This window comes from Podarcis vaucheri (assembly GCF_965113315.1).
Source record: "Podarcis vaucheri genome assembly, chromosome: 5".
NCBI lineage: Eukaryota > Metazoa > Chordata > Lepidosauria > Squamata > Lacertidae > Podarcis > Podarcis vaucheri.
In genome coordinates, this window is record NC_138763.1 from 94,819,001 (window position 1) to 94,844,485 (window position 25,485).

At 46.2% G+C, this 25,485-nt stretch overlaps 1 protein-coding gene and 1 long non-coding RNA gene across 3 annotated transcripts in view; both read left to right on the forward strand.

Moving 5' to 3' along the window:
- LOC309532593 (cardiac-enriched FHL2-interacting protein) overlaps positions 1 to 24,487 on the forward strand; it is a 36,650-nt gene extending 12,163 nt beyond the window's left edge. The window contains exons 2-4 of one of the 2 annotated variants that reach the window (XM_082223047.1): positions 13,227 to 13,380; positions 16,806 to 16,930; positions 18,676 to 24,487. In XM_082223047.1, coding sequence (XP_082079173.1) covers positions 18,845 to 23,206 — 4,362 coding nt within the window. In that variant the 5' untranslated portion in view covers positions 13,227 to 13,380; positions 16,806 to 16,930; positions 18,676 to 18,844 and the 3' untranslated portion in view covers positions 23,207 to 24,487. The remainder of the gene's footprint in view (positions 1 to 13,226; positions 13,381 to 16,805; positions 16,931 to 18,675) is intronic. The other variant, XM_082223048.1, reaches the window with a different exon arrangement.
- Positions 8,094 to 25,485, forward strand: part of LOC309532741 — a 146,780-nt gene continuing 129,388 nt past the window's right edge. Inside the window, exons 1-2 of the long non-coding RNA XR_014219996.1 lie at positions 8,094 to 8,494; positions 8,572 to 9,617. This is a non-coding gene — a long non-coding RNA (uncharacterized lncRNA). The remainder of the gene's footprint in view (positions 8,495 to 8,571; positions 9,618 to 25,485) is intronic.

Consider the following 25,485-nt stretch of genomic DNA (forward strand, 5'->3'; position numbering starts at 1 on the left):
TCAGTTCTCAGGCTTGCTTTGAACAGAGTCTATTCATTAGCCTTTTTGAAGCCTTCTTGTACTGATAAAAGTAACGGTTTGCCTTGCAACAGCAGAGCAAATGAGCAGATGCTTAGCTGCTGAGAAAATGATTTTGAGAAGCTTTGAGCCTGCTTGGGGGGGGTGACTTTGGGCCTAGGTGGGGTCACCTGTCCTCACCTTCCTTCACCTGTAAGTGCAGAAGCTAGGGATGCTGTCTAGTCTGTATCGGGCTACAGCTTGTTTTTGTTTTTAAGAGAATTCTTCTTACTTGTAAAGAAATCAGTGCAGAAAAGTAAAAGGAAGCACTTCCCTTAAAAACAAATTCAGCCTCCCACACTTCCATAACAACCCAAGGGAATAAATCATGACTTTTTAAAAAAAAAATCAGGAAGTTCGGGCAGCTGGGGAGGCTGCTGTGTGTTGAAGAAATGTCTAATAGGAAGAAAAATGCATATACCAAACTTGCCCCCCTGAAATGATAAAGTAGGCTCAACCCTGCAACCAACCGATGTTAGAAATAAATTCTAAGGCGCCCTGTGAAAAAGGCAGGTCTCTTTTGCCACTGAATAAAATTTGTGGCAAATTGGAGGGCAGGTTTTAGCACGGCAGCAACTTGCCAAATTCCAGCAAGCTGGATATTTTCATACATGGATGAATACATCCCTAAAATGGCACCACTTGCGAATCTCTATTGAGAAAGGTGGATTCTGCAAATGGAGGGGGGTGACAGCCTTCTTGCCCAATAGGGTGTCTGCATGACAAATAGCAGTGCAGCAGGTGCTGTTTATTCTGCTCGCTCTGTCCTCATGCTGGGTTTGGCTTCTCTGATACATAACAGACACCCAGCAGCTTGTAATGTTACAGCAGCCTATTGTTGACAGTGATTGACAACTGGTGGCTGGCCAGCTCTAGAAGCACTTGGCAGAAGTGGATTATCAATGCCCATTTCAACCTGGGTTGAGGCCTGATTTTCGCCTTGGTTGCTCTGACAGGTAACTTGTTTCTGGAAAGGAACAGCGCGGAATAGGTTTGCGTCGATTCTCCTTAATCTCCCAGCAGCCTTTGATACCACCAAACGTTGTGGTTTGCCAGATTGACTTTGTGGGCTGGGAGATGGAGGCCTGGTGATAAAGCGAGTCCACTCTGACCTTGTGTGTTATGTACTGAAGTTCTCACCCTAGGCCAGCAGGGGGATACAGTGGTACCTCAGGTTAAGTATTTAATTCATCCCGGAGGTCTGTACTTAACCTGAAACTGTTCTTAACCTGAAGCACCACTTTAGCTAATGGGGCCTCCTGCTGCTGCTGCGCCACCAAGGCATGATTTCTGTTCTCAACCTGAAGCAAAGTTCTTAACCTGAAGCACTATTTCTGGGTCAGCGGAGTCTGTAACCTGAAGCGTATGTACTGTACTGTAGATAGTTTTCGCTCAGGTCCACATATGCAAATAAGGGATTGAAAGTGACGTTCAGTGATTGGATAGTTACAGAAAGTGTTACATTTGCATTGTAGTGGAGCTCTATATGAGCAGGCTGGCTGAACCCTTCAGTTCAGTTCTGTTCTGGCCTGTAAATAAACAAGAGCTGTTTGAAGAATTGCTGTGTCGTCTGATATGTTCACCCACAACTTAACATTGTGGGGTACATTTCAGAAAATTTCATTGTATAAAGCTGGGGGGGGTTAGCAGGGAATTGGGAGCAAGGTACACTGTTGACACTCATTGTCTTCATAGGTACATAGGAGAGAGAAAATAAAATTTTAGAACCAGAAGCAATTGGTCTCTCAAAACTGATTCTGAGAAGAGAATAGAACAAGATGGGTGTATTTGTTGTTCTTTTATGGCACAAGAAACCAAGGGTAGGGAACTTGTGACTTTGAGATATTGCGTGGACAGGCGGAGTCCTCCAAACCCTGGGCGGCGCCCGAGTGGAATAACGACTCAAGACAACGTGCTATGAGATTAAAATTGGCCACAACTTTATTATGTTTCAGATGCGGGTAGACCTTGGCTCAGGCATTGGGCGTTATCCTTCCCAGTCCCTCCAGGGATCTGGGGAACATCAGGGTTATCCCTCCCAGTCCCCCACTGGAGATCTGGGCATAGCTATCAACCGTCCCTTATTTGGTGGGAAACTCCCTTATCCCGGCGCCATGTCCCGCTGCTGTCCCTTATTGATGATGTCCCTTAAATTTCCCGGGTTTCAAAGGAAGCAGCTCCTCTCCCTCCCTGCTGGCCAGGGAGGAGGGAGGCTCCAACTGTGTTGCTTGGCTGTGTTGCTCACCCAATAAGTAGTCTAAGAATGACTGGGGGGTGGAGCTTGCATGCCTTGTGCCGATCAAATCAGCCACATTGCCTGAGGACTCACCTTTGCTCAGCGCTTCCCAGCGGAGAGGTGACGGTGGTTTCCTTGCTGCATCCCCTTTGCTGGGTTCCTGCACTGTGGGAACCACCGCTTGAGGCTTCGTTTGGCTGCTGGCTGGGCTTTCTACTGCTCAGAAGTTGAACATACCTGTGCTTGGAAAATCCCTTATTTTGGCTGCTGATCCCTTATTTTCGAGGCTGCTGGTCCCTTATTTTCAAATCTGTAAGTTGACAGCTATGGATCTGGGGAACATCAGGGTTATCTGGGGGGAGGGGGGCTGGCTCTGGAGAACATATGTTCAAGCAGAGAGAGCCCACCCCCCGTTACGCCACCGTCGCAGGGGAGAGCAATGACAACCTCTAGGCGTATGGCCAATGCCTCCCCTCAAAACAACCCCTTTAACGGGGAACCCTGTGGTCGCTGCCACAAAGAGGAGGGGGGTGGGTCACTGCTACACATCCACTCCCATTTAGGGAAGATAGACTAAAGGATTCCGCCCAAGGCCTGAAACTGCCAAAGTTGTGACGTTTTGCTATGGGAAAGGCAAACCTGCCAATGCAGGGAAATTCATTTCTGGCCCTTCAACAGCGAACCTGACTTAGCAGCGCCTACGTACCTGTGGAGAAAAGGTGAACCTGCAAAAGAAGTCTTAACTAAGGGTGGACAGGGCAGGCGAAGCTCTGGAGCCAACTGACAATTCCCAGGTAAGATTCTCCCCCTATTGTGTGGGCAGGGTGGTCCCTCCCCTACCTGGCCTGGTCTCCTTGGCAACGCCTCCCCAGGCGGGATTGGGCAACTGGCTGAGACAGAGACCTCCAGGTATCCCACCTGGTGAAGGCAAAGCCAAGCCTGTGCTAATGGGAACCGCATAGGGTCCAGGGGGCTTCACACACCACACAAAGGTGCCCCCCGTTTAATGTGGAGAGCGGTCATTATTTGTTTCCAGCATCTTGAAAAATCTGCACTGGCCTCCTATGAGCTGCCAAGCTCAAGTTTGTGCTGGGTCCAGGACACCTATTCATTTCAAAAAGAAGCGATTTTTAAAAAGTATATTAATATACCCTCCAAAAAAAGCAAAATAAGTAAATGCAAAATATACAGAAGAGTAAATATCATTATGGCTTCTGGTTCAGATAGATTAAATGCAGAATTTTATAAAAACCTTTTCAAATGAGTTATTCACCTCCTTTGTTTCAGCTGTTTAATTATTGCTGTTTAACTTCTAATTTCCCTAGTAAGACATGGAATGAGATGGGTGCAATATTAATACATTAAAAAAGATAAAGATCTTAATTTAACTATGTTGTTTGGTTCCATTTTATTATTGGGTCAAGGTTATAAAATATATATAATAATCTATGCTAGCAGACAGAATAACAGAGCAATCCTACTCAGGGACGCGGACTTATAAAAAATATTGGGGGGGCCCGGGAAAGCTCATGAATAATAAATAAGCTCATGAATATGCAAATAAAGTGGCGCCGCCCCCTCGTGAGCGAATAGGGGAGAGCGTGCTGCGCCTATTAATCAGCTCCGGAACAGCTGATATGCGGGAAACGTGGGGCTAGCCGGAGAAGAGAGGCCGAGCCCCCTCCGCTCGGGCCCTAAATAGGGCAAGCCACGCCCCCCCCAGCCAGTGTGGCCGGTCGGGATTCCCCTGTTCTCGCGGGGGCTGAAACCGGCAGTGCCTTGGGAGTGGCGGTGGTGCTGCGAAGCAGCGAGGCAGGAGCCCCTGCCCCCGGGGATTCCCTAATCTCGCGGGGGACGGCCGGGGCTCTCCGACTAGGGCGCGCGGCTGACTGGCTGGCTGGCAAGGGAGCAGGTGGGGAGGAGGCGGGGGACGGCGGCGGCGCTCTGCTGGAAGGGCGCCCGAGATTATTGGGGGGGCTGAGCCCCCCAAAAAAAATTTTTGAGGGGGCTCGAGCCCCCTCAGGCCCCATGGAGTCGGCGCCTATGATCCTACTACAGAAAGCCAGTGCAAATTATGCTGGTGTAATTCACCCCATTCCAAATAAGGAATGGGAATAAGGTTACCAGATGTCCCCGTTTCCTGGGGACAGTCCCCGGATTTACAAATCAGTGTTCCACTGAAGTTGAAAAGTGTCCCCGGATTCATTGAAAAAAATCTGGTAATCTTAATTTAGAAGGAATCTGAAGGAATTTGACATGCAGCACTGTTTTGGCTGGCTAAATTCTGCTGGGTTGCCAGGTTGCATGGCGGAGTTGAAAGGGCACACTGCGCAATTGTCCCATTTTAAGCAGGACATTCCCGATTAAGGGAAGCCTTCCTGGCTTCTGATCCCAATCCTGAATGTCCCGTTTGGGCTCCGGCGCTCTGGCCATGCCAGAGATGGGGACCCAAAGAAACACGTTTTTTGGTTCCAAGTCAGTTGGCTCACACCAGAGTGTGGCACCAAGAAGGGGAACCAAAAGATGCTCTCTTTCCTTTACCCCTGTGTATCTCCTTCCACCGCAGTTTTCCAGTTGATATAATAATTTAAATTATTTATTTATTTATTTATTTATTTATTTATTATATTATATTTACCCCACCCACTCTGGGCGGCTTCCAACAGAATATTAAAAACAATACAGCATCAGACATTAAAAACTTCCCTAAACAGGGCCACCTTCAGTTGTCTTCTAAAAGTAAAATAGTTATTTATTGCCTTGACATCTGCTGGGAGGGCGTTCCAAAGGGCAGGCGCCACTACCGAGAAGGCCCTCTGCCTGGTTCCCTGTAACCTCGCTTCTCGCAGCGAGGGAACTGCCAGAAGTACGTTGGCAGCGGCAGCATCAGTTGAGTTTGTTTTGATGCTGTGGGTTAAACCACAGAGACTAGGGCTTGCCGATCAGAATATCGGTGGTTCGAATTCCTGCGACGGGGTGAGCTCCCATTGCTCGGTCCCTGCTCCTGCCAACCTAGCAGTTCGAAAGCACATCATAGTACAAGTAGATAAATAGGTACCGCTCCAGCAGCAAGGTAAACGGCGTTTTCGTGAGCTGCTCTGGTTCACCAGAAGCGGCTTAGTCATGCTGGCCACATGACCCGGAAGCTGTCTGCGGACAAATGCCAGCTCCCTCGGCCAATAAAGCGAGACGAGCGCCACAACCCCAGAGTCGGTCACGACTGGACCTAATGGTCAGGGGTCCCTTTACCTATGACTTTTTAAGGAGTACCACCCTCCTCTTGCGTCTCCATTGGCAGAAGCTGGCGCTCCATCACAGCAAACTCCCCTTTTTATTGGCTAGCGCTACAGCGGGTAGTCTTTAGCCACGGCCACTCAAAACTTCACTCTTGGAGGGTATGAAAGTTCTACTGGCTGAGTCTCAGCTAAGCCAGGGTCAGGGACTTACACTGACATGGCCCCAGCTGAGACCCCAAGATCTGCCAAATCCAAACTCTCTCTTCGCAGTGGATCTTGGGTTCGAGTTGTTCTGTAAATTACAGTGGAACTTTACCTACCTGAGGGGAGCACAGCAGTGTGTGCCCGAACGTCTGTGTCATAGCTGTCAACTTACAGATTTGAAAATAAGGGACCAGCAGCCTCGAAAATAAGGGACCAGAAGCCAAAATAAGGGATTTTCCAAGCACAGGTATGTTCAACTTCTGAGCCCCTCCAAGCCAAAGGCAGAAAGCCCAGCCAGCAGCCAAACGAAGCCTCAAGGAAAACCACCATCACCTCTCTGCTGGGAAGCGCTGAGCAAAGGCAAGTCACCAGGCAACGCAGCCGATTTGATCGGCACAAGGCATGCAAGCTCCACCCCCCAGTCGTTCTTAGACTCCTTATTGGGTGAGCAACGCAGCCAAGCAACACAGTTGGAGCCTCCCTCCTCCCTGGCCAGCAGGGAGGGAGGGAGAGGAGCTGCTTCCTTTGAAACCTGGGAAATTTAAGGGACATCATCAATAAGGGACAGCAGCGGGACACGGTGCTGGGATAAGGGACTGTCCTGCCAAATAAGGGAGGCTTGACAGCTATGGTCTGTGTGCAAGTGAGTGTAAGAGCTGGAGTATTCTTATTTTTGTCCTCTCATTGTGGTCAATGGGAGGATACTAAATACGCCAGCTCTAGGGCTGCTGTAGTTTTAGGGCCTTTGGGAGTGTGTGTCAAAAGGACATGGGGTCCTGTGGATTCATAGCTTCCCCCATCATAGTCTTAACACCAACCGAAGCCCACTGGCAAAATGGCACTGGGGAGGCCTCCAGCAGTGAGCTTCTCTCTCAGCTGGCAGTGCCCCCTCAGTATTTAATTGCTCCATTAATCCCAAAATGTGAAGGGAAGGGTCAATTGGGGCTTATCAGTAGGATTACAATGGCTGAGTGCATGAAAATAACCTTAATGAATGTAAGATCCAAAAAGAGCCAACCATTATTTTATTTTATTTTTTGCTCCTCGAGGCAAAGAAAATACTTGGTCATGTTGAATGGAAAAAATAAAGGTATAAAATATAAATTTAATTAGGGGAAATTATGGGGATGCATTTCATGATAAATCTATAGCAAACCTAACACGTTTTCCATCTATTTTCAGCATGGGACAAAAGGATGGCCAATTATGCTTGCTATGTTCATAGAGTCGTTGGCTCTCTGCCCCCCGGCCCAAGAAAACAGAATTAAAGAATCAGAACTTTTATTTTAAAGAAACACCCCCCAACATCAGCTCAACTAACATGTGGGGGTTGGTGTTCATGGTGACAGAATATTGGGGCTTGGCTAGGAAGGATAACCCTCCCCTCCGCGTGTGTGTGTGTGTGTATTATACCCCGTCCATCTGGTCGGGCTTCCCCAGCCACTCTGGGTGGCTTCCAACAAAATATTAAAATACAGTAATGCATCAAACATTAAAAGCTTCCCTAAACAGTGCTGCCTTCAGGTGTCTTCTAAAAGTCTGATAGTTGCTTTTCTCTTTGACATTTGGTGAGAGGGTGTTCCACAGGGCGGGTGCCACTACCGAGAAGGCCCTCTGCCTGGTTCCCTGTAACTTGGCTTCTCGCAGGGAGGGAACCACCAGAAGGCCCTTGGCACTGGATCTCAGTGTCTGGGCAGAACGATGGGGGTGGAGACGCTCCTTCAGGTATACTGGACCGAGGCAGTTTATTCTTTTCTTTTCTTTTAAATATATTTTTTACTAAATTTTACATAACAAATTTAAATTCAAACACACCCTTCGTTTAGGATTCTCTGAATCCTTCGACTTCCCTCTGCCCTTCCATGGCTACCATTATCAATCTTTTTTCCCCCTCAGCTGCTTATCTTATGTTCTCTAATTTGTTAAAAAAAAATAATAGTCTGTTTTCCCATAGTTTTTCATACATTACAAGCATCACTCAAATCCTGCCAATGTTTTTAGTTGTTTACAGTGTTCTCTTAAATACTTTATGAATTTTCCCCATTCCTTTTAAAAATTCTTCACACACACACACACACACACACACACACATTCAAACCCTCATTGCTATGTGCAAGACGGGGGGGGGGATGAACGAATGCATAGGAATTAAAGAATGGTTGTATGTTAAAAGAGAATGGATATATGTGGGTGTAGATGAATGGGGGGGTGGATGAAAAAGAGACTACAGTGGTACCTCGGGTTACATACGCTTCAGGTTACAAACGTTTCAGGTTACAGACTCCGTTAACCCAGAAATAGTACCTCGGGTTAAGATCTTTGCTTCAGGATGAGAACAGAAATCGTGCTCTGGTGGCGTGGCAGCAGCAGGAGGCCCCATTAGCTAAAGTGGTGCTTCAGGTTAAGAACGGACCTCCAGAACAAATTAAGTACTTAACCCAAGGTACCACTGTATAGGAAAAGTTTCTCAACCCTGCTTTAGCATGGGGTGTGGGAGTTAAGGGGCTTAAACCATTTACCGCCTAGTGTGGACCTGATCTGGATTGGCTCTGCCACAAAAAAGATCCCATTTGTTTCACTGGGATCCAGTTTGGATTGGGGCAAAGGTTTAAGCCTTCCCCCCCCAAGCTATTTGTGGGAGACAAATAAACCCTAAACCTAAGGGTGGGGTAGGTTTTGCCCTGAGAACCAACCCATGAATGCCACTCCTTGAGGTGCTAAACGAAAGCTCTGGGATATGAATTCCTCTGTCCTTCATTCTGTGGTTGAGTGTTGTTTGTTGTTCAGTCGTTTAGTCGTGTCCGACTCTTCATGACCCCATGGACCAGAGCACGCCAGGTGGTTGAGTACTGATATAGAAACACTTGCTGTGTTTTATTTTCAATTTTTCCAATCACGTTTCCTCATATTTTCAGCTTAGAACATCCAAATCGCCAAGCATCTAGAGGTTTGGGGGCAGGGGGCAGTCAGCACAAACCAGAAATTTTGTACTGTGACTTTGATCAGCCCTCAGACATTGCTGCCTGGGGCTGATCATAGTGGTTTCAAAATGAATTGAATGTTCAGGCAGAACAGAGCTAGTCCGTAAATCTGGTGTTCTGATAATGTCCGAATATTTAATTTACTGATTTCATCTCTGCTTAGACAGGCACAAGATCGCACTCAGCAGCTTTACGATCAGTTTTGTAAAAGATAATACTTTATAACAAAAGTGTACCAAGTTCTTGTGAAATAGCCATAGAGTGGAGATTTCTCCAAAGATTCAGAGTTCAGTGTGGAATCATACAGATAGCTCAACTGGTAAAGCATGAGACCCCTTAATCTCTGGGTCATGGGTTCGAACCTCAGGTTGGGTGAAAGATTCCTGTCTTGAAGGTGGTTGGACTAGATGACCCTTGTGACCCCTTCCAGTTCTATGATTCTGTGATCATCAGTCCAGCTCAGGGATCTGTTGTGGAACTGCAGCTCCCATGATCCCATAGAGCAAAACAACATATAGACAGCAACTGGTTCCCCACCCCCTATTCTTGCAGTTCCACGTTTCAATAAAAATGTGCTCTAAAGGTACCTGAAAACGCCAAACCTGGAAAGAGAACAAAATTCCCCCTCTTGGCGGACGTGATTATACCACCACTGCCTTTCCCCCAGCTAATTTTGATACTTTTGTAGTTTATTCTGTCGGGTTTGACTTGCCCTTTTGGGCAGAGAAAGACAGTTCATCCAATCTAGCAAGGAAATGAATACCGGCTTCTCCATCAGAAAGCCTGCAGTGCCAACAAAGTGACAGCAAATTCATCTGAATGCCACCCATTATTTCCAAGTTTGCATATACACATTTAAATTAGCATATGCAAATCTGCTGCATTTTCTCCTCTACTCTAAATGTAAAATTAAAGGGACCCCTGACCATTAGGTCCAGTCGTGACCAACTCTGGGGTTGCGGCGCTCATCTCGCTTTATTGGCCGAGGGAGCCGGTGTACAGCTTCCAGGTCATGTGGCCAGCATGACTAAGCCGCTTCTGGCGAACCAGAGCAGCGCACGGAAACGCTGTTTACCTTCCCGCCAGAGTGGTACCTATTTATCTACTTGCACTTTGACGTGCTTTTGAACTGCTAGGTTGGCAGGAGCGGGGACCGAGCAATGGGAGCTCACCCCATCGCAGGGATTCGAACCGCCGACCTTCTGATCGGCAAGTCCTAGGCTCTGTGGTTTAGCCCACAGCGCCACCCACGTCCCTTTCCTCTCCTCTAGCGATGCATCAATGGCTACCCTAGCAGACAGGGAAAGCCAGTGATGGTGATGTTAGAAGCAAAGCATAGCCAAAGTGTTGACTTTATTTGCATTTCTCCATTGATTATTGCTGTATTCTTGTTGATAGCGCTTATATACTTCAAGCTATCCAGATTCAATCACTGGATATTCCAAGCACAAGTACAGTGGACGCTCGGGTTGTGTATGTGATCTGTGCAGGAGGCACATTCGCAACCCACAGCGGCGCGTCTCTGCACACGCAGGGCACGATTCAGCACTTCTGCGCATGCGGAAGCACCGAAACCCAGAAGTAACCCGTTCCAGTACTTCTGGGTTTTGGCGCATCCGTAACCCGAAAACGCGCAACCTGAAGTGTCTGTAACCCGAGGTATGACTGTACTATGAAGCAAGCCCCTCCACCTTGAACAGAGTAGAACGTAATTCTCGAGTAAACATACGAATGCATGGCACAGATCTGAGTATATAAGAGATTGCAGGTTGGAATTTAGGTATGTTTCCAAGCGCTGCTTTGTGCAAATGCTTGCATGGTAAAGGTAAAGGACCTCTGACAGTTAAATCCAGTCGCGAACGACTCTAGGGTTGCGGCACTCATCTCACTTTACAAGCCGAGGGAGCCAACATTTGTCCGCAGACAGTTTTTCTGGGTCATGTGGCCAGCATGACTAAGCCGCTTCTGGTGAAACCAGAGCAGCGCACGGAAACGCCGTTTACCTTCCCGCTGGAGTGGTACCTATTTATCTACTTGCACTTTGACGTGCTTTTGAACTGCTAGGTTGGCAGGAGCAGGGACCGAGAGCTCACCCCGTTGTGGGGATTCAAACCGCCAACCTTCTGATCGGCAAGCCCTAGGCTCAGTGGTTTAGACCACAGTGCCACCCACGTCCCCATGGTACCCATGCTTGCATGGAACCCATAGGTAAATCTAGGGTAAATCTTTTCTTAGGACGGTGTCACCCACTCGGTAGCAAGCAAAGCCTTCACATTTTAGCCATTTACAGGTGTTTCCTCACTTATGGAGGTGTTGTTTTCCAGGCTGCTGTGAGCATAAGTGAAATCCCATAATCTAGGAGGCAGCCGCTAAATACCTATTTCCCCCCTGCCCTCCAGTTCCCTCTCCAGTCCAGACCAAAATATCTAGAGTTGAAGCTCTGGGACGGTCTGGAGGATGGAGGATGCTCAGGAAAGCGCCTTCCTCTGCTGCTGTTACGCAGGACAGCTTTGCGATCTTAACAAGGCCCCGCTATGCCTCAGGTCTCTTTGAGGTTTCTTCTTCCCTCACTAGCGCCCTCTTTGGGCTCTGGGGAGGGTCTCCACATGAGCCACAAGGCCTCTCCAGCTCTCCTCCTGCCATTTTCTGGTATGATTCTATTTCCTGGCGCCACGTGTGGTTGTGCATGAATACAATGCAGTGGGGAGATGCCTGTACAGTTTTCTTCCTGTAAGCAAAAAGTAAAACAAAAAACACAACGCCATATTTTTGATCCCCCATCCCTGCCACTCTTTTGTCCCAGCCAATGTTGGGATTAAAAAAATGTTCCATATGATTTTTCAAGAGGGGCCAGGGACTGATCCAGAGAAGCAGAAGAGAGTGCTCTTCCCCTGGGTCTGTTTGGGACATTCGCCCCCAAGATACATAGGAGAGAAGAGAGACTTTCTGTTCCTCATCAAACAATGACCACTCCCCACATTAAATGGGGGCGCCCTTTGCGTGGTTGCACGCAGCCCCTTGGACCCTATGCGGCACCATTAGCACAGGCTTGGCTTCGCCTTCCCCAGGTGGGATACCTGGAGGTCTCTGCCTACCTCAGCCAGTTGCCCAATCCCGCCTGGGGAGGCGTTGCCAAGGTGATCAGGCCAGGTAGGGGGAGGGACTACCTGTCCACACAATAGGGGGAGAATCTTACCTGGGAATCCTCAGTTGGCTCCAGAGCTTCTCCCGCCCTGTCCACCCTTAGTTAAGACTTCTTTTGCAGGTTCACCTTTTCTCCAGAGTTACACAGGTGCTGCTACATCAAGATCACTGTTGAAGGGCCAGAAAGGAATTTCCCTGCACTGGCAGGTTTGCCTTTCCCGTAGCAAAACGTCACAACTTTGGCAGTTTCAGGCCTTGGGCGGAATCCTTTAGTCTATCTTCCCTAAATGGGGGTGGGCATGTAGCAATGACCCACACCCCCCCATTTCTTTGTGGCAGCGATACCAGGGTTCCCCGTTAAAGGGTATGCTTTGGCCATACGCCTAGAGGTTGTCATTGCTCTCCCTTGTGACGGCGGCATAACGGGGGGTGGGTTCTCTCTGCTTGAACATATGTTCTCCAGAGCCAGCCCACCCACCCCCACACTGGATAACCCTGATGTTCCCCAGATCCCTGGAGGGACTGGGAAGGATAACGCCCAATGCCTGAGCCAAGGTCTACCCACATCTGAAACATAATAAAGTTGTGGCCAATTTTAATCTCATAGCACGTTGTCTTGAGTCGTTATTCCACACGGGGCCGCCCAGCGTTTGGGGGACTCCGCCTGTCCACGCAATTGTGTTACCTTGGCCCACCTTGCCTTTCTCAGACTATGACTTTGAGAACAACAGCAGCAGCAGCAGCTGAGAAGAGAGGAGTTCAGGGATATTTATTAATTAGTTTTATAAGTTCTTTTGTTTCTTCTTTTGTGCTTCTTTTGTTTCTCAATTTGATCCTTTTACATGGTATTGTATGTTTCATGGTATTTTATGCATTGTGATTTGCTGTTACTTTTATTGATGATGGATTTGTAATTCTTTATTGTGGCCGAACTGTTTAATTATTATTTGCTGATGCTTAATTTTACCGCTTACTATTGATTCTGACGGATTGTTGAATGTTGCTTTGTCTGATATAAGTTGTTTATTTTAAAGTTATTGTGACTTTTATATTGGATCAGATTGCTACTATTAATATTTGATGTTTTATTATGTTTTTATGTCTTGGAAGCTACCCAGAGTAGCTTGGGTAACCCAGCCAGATGGGCGGGGTATAAATGAATTATTATTATTATTATTATTATTATTATTATTATTATTATTATTGGAATTCTGCTTGGGGTCAGGAACAGCTAACATTATGGGGCAGTATTGCGCAGTGGCCCTCTTGAGAGGAAAACCACCCTTTAGCACACAATCAGAGCAATAAACTAATAGTGATTACTTACATACACACTCATCTACTTTTCTCTTGTCTATTAATTTGCAGAGCGAAAGAATCTAAAGAACACGCTGAAATATGTCTATTGAAAACGTTTCATAAAAATATTTTCAGTTTATACGTCAAGATGGGCCACAATGAGGAGAATATGAACATGAGGAGGCCAAAATGGGGGCCTCCACAGCACCTGCTAACATAGCAGGTGAGAAGGACTTAAGTTGTCAATACAAAATTGCATGAAGTTGTTGTTGTTGTTTTTGTTGTTGTTGTTAATATTTGTCTGACTAGAATCACAGAGCTCGAAGCACCCTCAGTTTAAAATGTGCTCACCAGCTAGGGCTGAACTAAATGGAGGAATTTGCATTTGACAGATTTGAGAGGGAATGGATGGTTCTTCAGGAAGCATTCTTCCCAGAGTTGGGAGGCTTATCATTTGCTGCGGTAGTAACTGTCAGCTGTCATTCTCCCCCACAACCTGTAAAACGTCCCAGGTGCATAAAATCTGGGCATCATGAGAAACAGGGGAATTTCCCTCTGAATGCTCCCCAACAAAAAAGGGAAATTCCCAGGCGCCAAAAAAGATTATTTATGTATACTACAACTGCAGCCCGTGTTTTGTTAGCCCCAAAATGGAAAATGAGCAAGGTCCCAACCAAAGAAGAATGGCAACTGAAACTGATGGAATATGTGCAGCTGGTGGACCTAATACATAGAATAAGAGAACAAGAAGAATATACATTTAAAGAAGACTGGAAAATGTTAACTGCGTATATGGGTGAAAATTGAGTTCATTTAAAAACGCTAGTAGCATTAAGATAAATTCAACAGTGTAAATGAGTTTTGATGGATGTAATAATGAATCACTGAATGGTTTAGTTCATGTAAAATATGCAGGGATGTATGGTATGCAAAATGAACCAAGGAAAGAGAAGAAGGGAAGTCATTGATTTAAGGTTGTTTAAATGAATATTTTGAAATGTAAATTAGAAATTAGAATATATGAGAAACAGGGGAGATAGCTACCAATGTAGGTGGGCACTTCAGGCATCCCCAACAGCAATCAGTAATTGCAGCCAGCTAGAAGTTGTGTTGGGGACGTGGGTGGCGCAGTGGGTTAAACCACAGAGCCTAGGACTTGCCGATCAGAAGGTCGGCGGTTAAAATCCCCGCGACGGGGTGAGCTCCTGTTGCTCGGTCCCTGCTCCTGCCAACCTAGCAGTTCAAAAGCACGTCAAAGTGCAAGTAGATAAATAGGAAGGTAAACGGTGTTTCCGTGCGCTGTTCTGGTTCGCCAGAAGCGGCTTATTCATGCTGGCCACATGACCCGGAAGCTGTACGCCGGCTCCCTCGGCCAATAAAGCGAGATGAGCGCCGCAACCCCAGAGTCGGCCACGACGGGACATAATGGTCAGGGGTCCCTTTACCTTTACTAGAAGTTGTGTTGAGCAGCCATGGAAAGGCCAGCAGCCTTGCACAATGGATGGCACATTTTGATTTAGAGACCAGCAAGGGTCTGTAACTTAGAGCCTGAACCTCATTTGCACAGCAATGGACAAGCAAAGCTATGGGAGCGTGAGTGGGAAGCAAAGTCTGCAGTGTTTTGTTTTGTTTTTTCGTTGTTGTTTTTAGTTTAATAGCCAGCAATGAGTTTATTTATTTATTTTTAAATAATATTTATTCATAGTTTCAGAGTAATAGAAAAAAAGAAAAACTAGAAAAAACAACACTACAATACATAAAAAAGAAGAAAAAGTGCAAAACATAAAAACCAATACACCAATACAACAAAACAAAAAACAAAATAAAAAAGGGGGAAAATTTCATATCTTTAACTTCCATTTGCTTGTTTCATTGACCTCCTCACACCTCCCTTTTTGTATTCTAGTTTAATTAATTATTTCAGCAAATTCTTTCCATCTTTCTCAATTTTTGTTAATTTATCTTAACAATTTAACCTAATAATTAACTCAACAAATCCTTTCCATCTTTCCCCATATTCTGTTATTCAAATTACCTTAATTTATTTAACCTTATCTTACCATAAAGTACCTTAAAGCTTGAATCTTAATACTCAAATATACATAACCCCTAATATCATTTCTGCTAGAGTCATATAGTTTCATTCCAACATTTTCCTTAATATTCATTGATTTTAGGCTAATTCCCCAAATAAAAAAAATTCTTTATAAATTTTCTTCCAATCTTCATCCAACGTCTCTTCTTCCTGGTCTCGGGGCAAAGTCTGCAGTGTTAGTTCTGATCTTTCTTACTCCTTTTCATAATACCGGGCTAAAACAAATCCGATTTGGAACAAAAGATTACCTAGGGCACTTTTCAGAGCCAGGAGCTAAGCAATGCATGCCAGGGCTTGGGATTTGGCGACTGCTCTGTATTGGGTCGGTTCTCCCTTCCCCCCCTGCTCTGCTCAACCACTAAAATTGCAACAAGTTGAAATGTGAATACGAACGTTTTTTCATGGCTCTAAAACAGGCTCCCTCAACCTCGGCCCTCCAGATGTTTTGAGACTACAATTCCCATCATCATCCCTGACCACTGGTCCTGCTAGCTAGGGATCATGGGAGTTGCGTGGCGAGATCCTGCCTCCCACCAGCAGAAATAAATACACAGGACACAGTAATTTAGGTTAATGGCTAAAATTAGACCACAACTTTATTGGTTACAGGTGATGAGCGGTATTGGGTTAGGCATTGGTCCTATCGACTATCCGGCTTCAGCCTGCTTGCTTGAAGACCAGGAAGGGTTAACACCAGCAGGGGGAGTCTTGCTGATGCACATCAACAAGGCACTCCCCCAGGGTCACCGCTCGGGGGCGTGCTTTAGGCCCTGACCTCCATAGGCTTTGGACGAGACAATGCCCCCCGGAATCCTTTACCAGACTACCCTTCAATATTTGGGGGAGGTGATGGCGCTCCTCCCCCCCAACCCATCTACATAACAATACCCCTACCAACACCTAACCGTCAAAGCCGAGAAGGTTGTGACGATTTGCTACGAGGTAGGCAAAAAACCAAAATGGCCGGTGCCAATTTGCCAAGTGGAAAAAATTCCTACCAGGCCCCTTAACAGCGACCAACCGAGGTCCATAGCAAGGTCAAAAGAGGAACCTTGAAGGGCGGGTGGGTGGGAAACAAAGAGGGAGATTCTCGGCCGCGCTTCCCTTAAATGAGGCAAGCCACACCCCCTGGGCCGGCCGATTGGCTGGCCCGGGGATGACGCGGCCAAGGATTCCCCAGATCGCGCGGGGCTGGGAGCCAGCCTCCGCGCGTGTGTTGGGGGGGCGTGATGTCCGCAACACCACCTCCTCCCGAGGTCAGAAGTGGCTTTGTAGGCCAAAAAACATCTGGAGGGCCGAGGTTGAGGAAGCCTGCTCTATAAAGAACACAGCTTAGACTCCAGCAAAGCCGCCATAGGCAGTTCCAGTACCAGCACCTCTCAGCTGGGTTCTGGCAACTCTCCAGTGGGCACCATTACCATTCTGAGAGAATGAGGGAGATGTTCGTGGTGAGTTCTGACACCTTTTTATCTAGAAAAATAGGATGGGCTATAGGTTTCGTAACCAGGGCACCATTTCTGGGGAAAAAAGCACTTTCCTTTGTTATCCAACAGAGTACCTGTGAGAAAGGCAGCGCCTGAAAAAGGTCTTCAGCAGAAGATATTAAAGCACTGGCAGATTGGGAGAAGAAGAAGAACTTCTTCAGGCATTCAGGACCTAAGTGTTAAGGGCTTTCAAGGTATGTACAAGCACTTTGAAGTGAACTGGTAGCCAATATTAAAACAAAAACTGCCGTACTTTTCTGTCTATAAGATGCCCACCATGTATAAGACGCCCCCTATTTTGGGGGGCTAAAATTATTATTTATTTATTTTTAAATGATATTTATTAAACTTTTCCAGACATTAAAAATTGCAAAATTGTAGATAAGAAAATAAAAAAAATCATAACAATAATAAAAAAGAGAGAAGAAATACAAAAATAGACAATAAAGAAGGGAGTTAATTTTTTTTAAAAAAAAATCAATATTTTCATGTCATAACTTTCATTTACTTATTTCCTGACCTCCTCACACACCCCTTTTCTGTATTCCAGTTCACATAGTTAGTTCAGCAAATCCTTACCTTCTATCATTTATCTTTACTTATTATCTTAACCTATTATAACTATATATTTCCAGCCATTGTCAATCCGCATTTACATATTCTTATTCATCTTTTTACCAATACCGCTTATTTTCAATCCAACATTCCGTCAACATTCATTAATTTTACAGTATTTCCGCAGGTAGTCTTTAAATTTCTTCCAGTCTTCTTCCACCACCTCTTCTCTCTGATCTCGGATTCTGCCAGTCATTTCTGCCAATTCCATGTAGTCCATCAATTGGGGGGCTAAAATTAAAGAAAATTGGGGAGAGATGGCCCAGAGTTGTCACCCAACTGGCGAACACTAACCATCGCAAGCAACGCACACCAAATTGCGAGGTGGCAGCCAATCCGAAGCAGCCCTTGCCGCATCCGCAAATAACCCACGCAATTGACAAAGCAGCAGCCAATAAAAAGCAGCCCTTTCAGCAGACACCATTCACCCACCCAATTGCTAGATCCTGCTCGCGGCTGCGACCAATCACCCATCCCCCCTCTGCACTGTAAGAGTTTGGATTTTGATATCCCGCTTTATCACTACCCAAAGGAGTCTCAAAGCGGCTAACATTCTCCTTTCCCTTCCTCCCTCACAACAAACACTCTGTGAGGTGAGTGGGGCTGAGAGACTTCAGAGAAGCATGACTGGCCCAAGGTCACCCAGCAGCTGCATGTGGAGGAGCGGGGACACGAACCCAGTTCCCCAGATTACGAGTCTACCGCTCTTAACCGCTACACCACACTGGCTCTCCTACCGCTACTGCACTGGCTCTCCAGTGCTACTGCACTGTCCATGTATAAGACGACACCCCCCATTTTAAACTTTATTTTAGAGTAAAAAAAACCTCATTTAATACACAGAAAAGTACGGTAAGCCATTAAAAAAAAGTGTGTGATAGGCATATTCTTGGCTGTACCAGTAAAATTCTGGTGGCCATATTCAACCAGGGGTCAGCAAACGTTTTCAGCAGGGGGCCGGTCCACTGTCCCTCAGACCTTGTGGGGGGCTAGACTATATTTTGAAGGGGGGGGAATGAACAAATTCCTATGCCCCACAAATAACCCAGAGATGCATTTTCAATAAAAGGACACATTCTACTCATGTAAAAACATGCAGATTCCGGGACTGGAGATACATGCTGCTACTCCAAGTAATAATGGTAAACCCCCATATGTGAGAAACATGTGAACAGGCTAATATGTAAGAATTTGTCACACAACCTGAATCTGGAAGGACATAATCAGATTAACCTGAGACTCAACAATGGAACTAAACAGGGGGAAAGTTCATGTGTCAGCTACGATACATTACAATAACTGATTTTATGTGTTCGATTTGCAGGGCCCTATTTGTGCTCCCACACAGTAAATGAATGTAAAGCTGTGCATTCTTGAGGAGGAAGGTCGCCGAAAGATGTCAAAGGCTGAGATATGGTAGCTGAAAGAATTGCCTTCCCGTTCTGTACGTGAGATTGCTATTTTGACTGTTCTGTTCATGACTCATATGGACAATGCAAGTGAATAAGAAGCACGCCGATGGGCAAAGCGACTCCTCCAGTATTGGGAGCTTCCTGGATGACACAGACAGAGAAGTCTGCAGCCTCACTGACCGAGCCTTCAAAAGTCTGTGTGTGGCTGAGCTCGAATCATCTTTCACAGAGGCCGATCCAGTTGTTTCACCCAACATCTCCCACCAGTTCTCGAGCAAATTTCCCCAAGGCCCGCGGAACCATGCCATCAAGAAAAATACTCTCCCTAACAAGGGACTGCCAAAAACTGAGGAGCATTCAACATTCCAGCAGTTTCCAAATGACACCCAAGAAGGTCAAAACGCCGCTATAAACATCACCCCAAGCATTAGGATGAAGCTGGGTTTGCCAGTGCCTAGTCTGCGCAATTATAAACATACCTCAAAAGTTTCCTCCTTGATAAAGACCTTTGATAAAGCTGAGAACCAGGAGGCTTCAGCGACAGCCAAGCAACCGGTTAGAAACAGTTTGACAAAACTCCCCTTAATTTGCGGAGGCAACATGGCTTTCTGGGGTGGCAAAACCATTTTAAACATCCAGAAGGAACTCTCTGAGTTTTCTGAGCCGTTCCAGGACGTGGCAAATGCAGGCGGGAGGCCCGAACTCCACGAACTTCACAGAAGGCAGAACAAAATGGATTTGGCGTGTCACGGTCCACGTGGTTTTTATCGTCAGGCCGATGCTTCAAATATTCGAATGTCCAGTGTCTCCGCCGTCTCGAGAAAGGCGGCAAAAAACCGAACTGGGAAAGCCAAAGAGCCAGCTAGAAAGGGCAGCTTTCTACACAGCGAGAACAGTGCTTTTGAATCGTGGAATCTGCATCATAAAAAACTTGAGACAGGCGGGCCTACTGAAATTATCCTCAAAGAAGGAAACCTGACATACTTTGAAGAAACACCTTTCTTTAGAGAGGCCTGTATTCATGAATGTAAACCATCTCCCCCGGAGGTCACAGCTCCCATAATTTCAGAACAGGATTTCTCAGGTGCCTTTCCACAAAAACCACTCTCTCAAGCCTCTCTCTCTCCATTACCTCTAGCCCAGGTGCCTTTTCCTCCTCAGGCTAATGCTAAAGACATTGTTTCACAGGTGTTGCCACCCCAAGCTTCTGATCTGCCGCCATCTATGCACAGGATTCCTACATCACCATCCCTTACATCTGAAACCTCTTTTCCACCATCTCCGCAGGTTTCCTTGTCACTGAAGCCTTCCACTCCACCACAATCTCTGCCTCAGGCCTCTGCTCCACCAGAAGCGATAGTGCCTCAAGTTACTGTGTTGTCAGAGAAGACTAGCAATTCAGAATTTAAGTCTGAGCTGAAAAACGTTTGTCCACCTTGGAGGAAACCAAAGAAAGAGCTTGGAGGAATGGAGCTGACGCAGGAGATTGCACCAGAAGTGCTAAGAACGAAGGACTCCTCGTACAGAAAGCCACCTGACGTCACTCCCATGGCCGAAACATCCGCAGATGAGTCCCACATGGCTCCATCTGACCCCTCTAGTCCTTCTTTCAACATCTCAAAACTTTTAACTCCAGTCCTGCCACGTAAACAAGAGAGAGAGCCCTCAGAAGGCCAGTCATTTCTGGAAGCTCCTCCTATTTCTGAAACTGGAACTGCCAAAGAAACAGAGGAGAGAATATTCTATTCTTCTCAGAACAATTATAAGTCGAAAGCACCGAGTTTGCTGTTCAACCTGAAGGATATCCGAAAACGTGTGAAAAGCACTTACAGTCCCTCCCCTCTCCTAAGAACCCTTGACGACAAAAAGATGAAGGAGCAAGACGGCATAAAAGCAAGCGTCACAGCCGCCAATGCGCTAGAAGGAAGCAATAAAAAAATGGTTGAGGCTGACAAAACAGGTCATAAGCCTTCTGAACAAATGGACAGCACCAATGCCAACAATTCCGCTGGGCATTTCATTGACAGCTACCTGACTCCAGAGGACAGTGAGATGTCATCTCTGACTGACTTCCACCCAAATGAGCACCGTGTAAGACAATATTCTCCACCCAACTCTCACCTTGCAGATGTGCCAACTGACCCAGAAGCACATGTTCAAAGTTTCCAATTGCAGGATCTTAAAAGTAAACAAGTCGCTCCAAGTCACAGTGCTGACGCAGAACCCCAGGTATCCCCATATCTATTTTTCACACCTGAGGAGAACATAAATGATAGTGGAAACCAAGCCTGCCCACCGACTGGAAATGAACACCGAGGCAAAAGGAGCACCAGCTCTTCTGAACAATCTTTTGTCTCCATTATAGACCAGCCATTTCACGACGACTCTTTTTCTCTAATGCAGCTCTTTCAGAAAGCATGCCATCAAGAAAGCCAGAGGAGTAAGAATGAGTGGAGTGCAGAAGAAAAGCTAGGTAGCAAAGAAGAGGGGGAGGAGAAGTCAGGGGGGGAGAAGCAACTGCATGACTACCATCTGAGCATCCGTGGCTGTCACACGGATGAGAAGCATGAGGAGCAGGAAGAGCAGGATAAAAATGAGAAGGCAGCGCAAGAAATAGACGTGAAGGAGAAGAGAGAAGACAAATGGAAAAGCATGGATTCGGCATCAGAAGCCAAGCTGGAAGAGTCACTAACACCAACTTCACCAAGTTCACTGAAGCCCAATATGTTCATGATTAAAGACAACACGTTTAAGTCGTCGCCAGTGATAAAAGCAGTCAAGTTGCCTCTGCTCAGGTCTTTGTCCTGTGAAGAAGCCATCACTGGCAGTTACGCGGAGGCTGAAAGACAGACTTTTGGGCCCATTCGTTCTACTCCAAACATTCAAGAGGTGGACTTGTTTTCGTCAAGAAACAGAAGCCAGCAGGACGTGAGGGATGCTGCAACAGGCAGAGATGCTGATGAGTTAAGATCCATCCCAGGCAGTGTGAGCTGTCAAGTGGTACGGAAAAGCCCCTTAACAACAGGATACACTCTTAGAGAAGGACCAGAAGGAGTCTATATGCAGGAATTGGTAGGAGAAAATGAAGGAGCTAATATTACACCAGGGTTATCACAGCAAGGTTTGAAAAGCGACGAGAAACAGTTGGCCAGAGACAAAGAAAAGGCTAGGGCTGGGAAACTGAGGCATAATTCTTTCAGCCAACCGATTCTTAGTTTGGAAGGTGACCCAGCACAAAACAGGCAAAAGTGCCCTGTGAGAGAAAAGGTGAACTATTTTAAGAACAATCTCTTATCTAAACGCAGAGGTGGTTCTTGTGTGAAAAAGATAATAAGTCAAGAGATGAGATCTCCCACGATATCTGAGCCCTATTCTCATGCTTCCAGTGAAGTTTTCCGGGATACATCAGCATCATCGGGTACCCTAACCGTTTCCACCATACCAAGTCCAAGGTCACACAGCGCGATGCAATCTACCTTCACAAGTCCTTTTTCAGATATGTCTGCAGTCTCCAATGTACCACAGGCTGAAAGAATAACAAGTTCCTCTTCATTGCAAGGAGGAACAGAGAGCGGAAAGAGGTCTTCTACCTTGGAGCCATTTGATCTGATGCAGACAAGTCAACTCTCGGGAGATGCTGGCAGCTCTCCTGTTGCAAACGAGAGACTTCAGATGGCGAAGACAGCAGCCAAACCCCCGGCTGTACCACCCAAATCAGAAAAGGCGTTACGGCGGGCAAAGAAACTGGCAAGCAAGAGGAAGAAAACAGAGGCACAGCAGAAAAGGCTACAGGACGAAGCTCCATCCCACGGCGGCGATATTGGAACTATGCAACCGGTCCAGTCCTCACTCTCGCCAATATGCCTTAATTCTTCTTTGACACCATCAGAATCTCACCTGGTGAGGCTACAACCTGCCCCATCATTAAGTCCTACGCCCTCTTTACCTGCCACAACCCAGCGTAAGTTGCTTCAGGATCCGGATTCAGGAGAATATTTCATTGTAGATTTACCTGTTCAGTTTAAGACCTTTTATGATCCAGAGAGCGGAAGGTACATCCAGCTCTCGATCCCTCCTTCAAAAAGGAACTTGTCTCAAACGCCCTCTTCAGAGAGTGTCCCTTCTTCTTACGTCTTGTACCCCAGTACTCTCCCAACCAGAGTTTCATCTGTTCCGGTACAGGCATCGCCATCTCAGTATTCTGAATCGACTTCCCTTATGCAAAGAGCCCTCTTGGAATCGGCTTCAGACTGGTCACAAGGTGGCCAGTACCCAGAACCTCTTGGGAGTCAACCTTATATTGAGCCTGCCGTGTGTGATGTTCACAATCACGAAGTGGATGGGTCACAGTATAACTTCGAGAAGGACGTGTGTCTCCCTGATGATGCTGACATCATTTCAATGGGCGCGCTTGAAGATTTTGCTGTGGAAGGTGTGTCGTGAGAATGCAAGGTGCTCGCTATTATTTTAGAAACACAGACCTAACGCACCTGCAAACACACACACACCCTAAATAATATCGGTACAAATTTCAAAGGCAATTTTGTTAGAAGGAAAACTGAGCTGTGGTCTCTTGATATAAATTTGCTGATGAGATGAACGCCAAATTGACATAAAGGAAAAGCATGACATGGTGGCTGCAGCTTCTCTTTCCCACTGCTTGAGTGACTAGAATGATGGAGAATAATCGGCAGATTCCCCTTTAGAAAACAAACATACAAGCAGAAGGCAGCGATTTCAGCTTGGCACATGATTTAGAGACAAAAGATACATGGTGGTGAGAATCAAATGTACGAATGAGAACTCACTTTTTTTGTACACCCCCCCCCCAAAAAAAAACAAATTCATTAACAACCATGTATGGTACATTAGATGTACAATACAGAAATACTTTGGCCTGGATATGTGCAGCAGCCTAAATATTTTTGCAGAGTGTACAGCTGAAGAGTCACTTTGGGACAAACTTTCACACGCATGATTCATGCCCATGGTGAGCACATGCTCAGAAATATCACTTTGGGATAAAACTTCAGGTTTGGAAACTGAGTGAGTGGTTGAATAAGATCTGGTTGTTACCTTTTTCATTGGCACATGCTAACTTTTCCTCTCCCCCCCCCCTTGCCATTTTTTCACTGCTTGTACAGTTTGGGCAAACACATGTCTGTGCCTATAAAATACAAGTCAGAGACAACTGTCCCGATGAAGGTGGAAATTGAGAGCAATTTCTTAGAAATGTTAAGTCTCCTATCATGATGGTCTCCAAGCTGCAAGGATTCAGAGCCTCCTCTGTTGTGGCAAAGTGGATAACAAGATTCGAGGCATGTGCATCTGTGTGAAGAAGACATGTCACAGAGTTTCCACTTGAGGACAACTGAATGCAGTTCCTCAGAAACACTCTTCCCACGTCGTTCTGGCCTAAAGAGACTAGTAGGGTACAAATCCAAACTCAGAATGAACCCTCTTTGTGGGACAGGAACTGTTTTAGAAAGGAGCTACAGAAAAGGATGTTGTCACAATGTCCTACGTAACTCTTTGGCTTCTGCAATCCCATATATGAGAACTTTCGGACAGAGGACAGTACCTGGGGAAGATTTCAAAACCAGCATTTCATTTGTCATAATAGAAAGGATTAACTGATAGTAGTCACCTCAGCGTAAGAAATAAAGGGAAGATCCTTGTCAGCCCATGCCTTCATTTTTAAATAAAGCTAGTTTCTATCCCTTATGGTGGTGGTGGTGGTGGTGGTGAACCTCAGACCTTGGCTGTGTTTGTGTAATGTGCCTGGCTGCAAATCCCTGCATGAACTTGGAAGTAGGGTTTGGAATAAAAATATTGCAATTGTTCGTATCTACACATAAATGGTGGGGGTAAGGTGTCCTGCCCAGTTTTTACATACCCTCCAATGTCTCTCGGATTAAAATACGGATGTCTTATTCCTTAATAATAATAATAAAATTATTATTTATACCCCGCCCTTCTGACTGGGTTGCCCTAGCCACTCTGGGCAGCTTCCAACATATATAAAAACATAATAAAACATTAAACATGAAATCTTCCCTATACAGGGCTGCCTTCAGATGTCTTCTAAAGGCTATATAGTTATTTATCTCCTTGGCTCAGGGATCACATAGCTCCATACCCTCCAACATTTCTCCAATGAAAATAGGGACACAGGTGGCACTGTGGTCTAAACCACTGAGCCTTGGGCTCGCCGATCAGAAGGTCGCAGTTCGAATCGCCACAACGGGGTGAGCTCCCGTTGTTCGGTCCGAGCTCCTGCCAACATAGCAGTTCAAAAGCACACCAAAAGGTGCAAGTAGATTAATAGGTACCACTCTGGCGGGAAGGTAAATGGTGTTTCCGTGCACTGCTCTGGTGTCGGTGTTCCACTGCACCAGAAGCGGCTTAGTCATGCTGGCCACATGACCTGGGAAAAACTCTGCGGAGCGGACAAACGCCGGCTCCCTTGGCCTGTAAAGTGAGATGAGCGCAGCAACCCCAGAGTCGTTTGCGACTTGACTTAACTGTCAAGGGTCTCTTTACCTTTAAGGAAAAGCAGGAAATTCCGGGATCAAATCAGAAACCGGGACAGCTTCTGTAAATCCAGGGCTGTCCCTGGAAAATCGGGACACTTGGAGGGTCTACTTTTATATTTCAGTGCACTTCTCTGACCTTGGACATTGTGGCTTCCAGTCAGAGGGGTGGCTAAGAGGAGCAGCCGA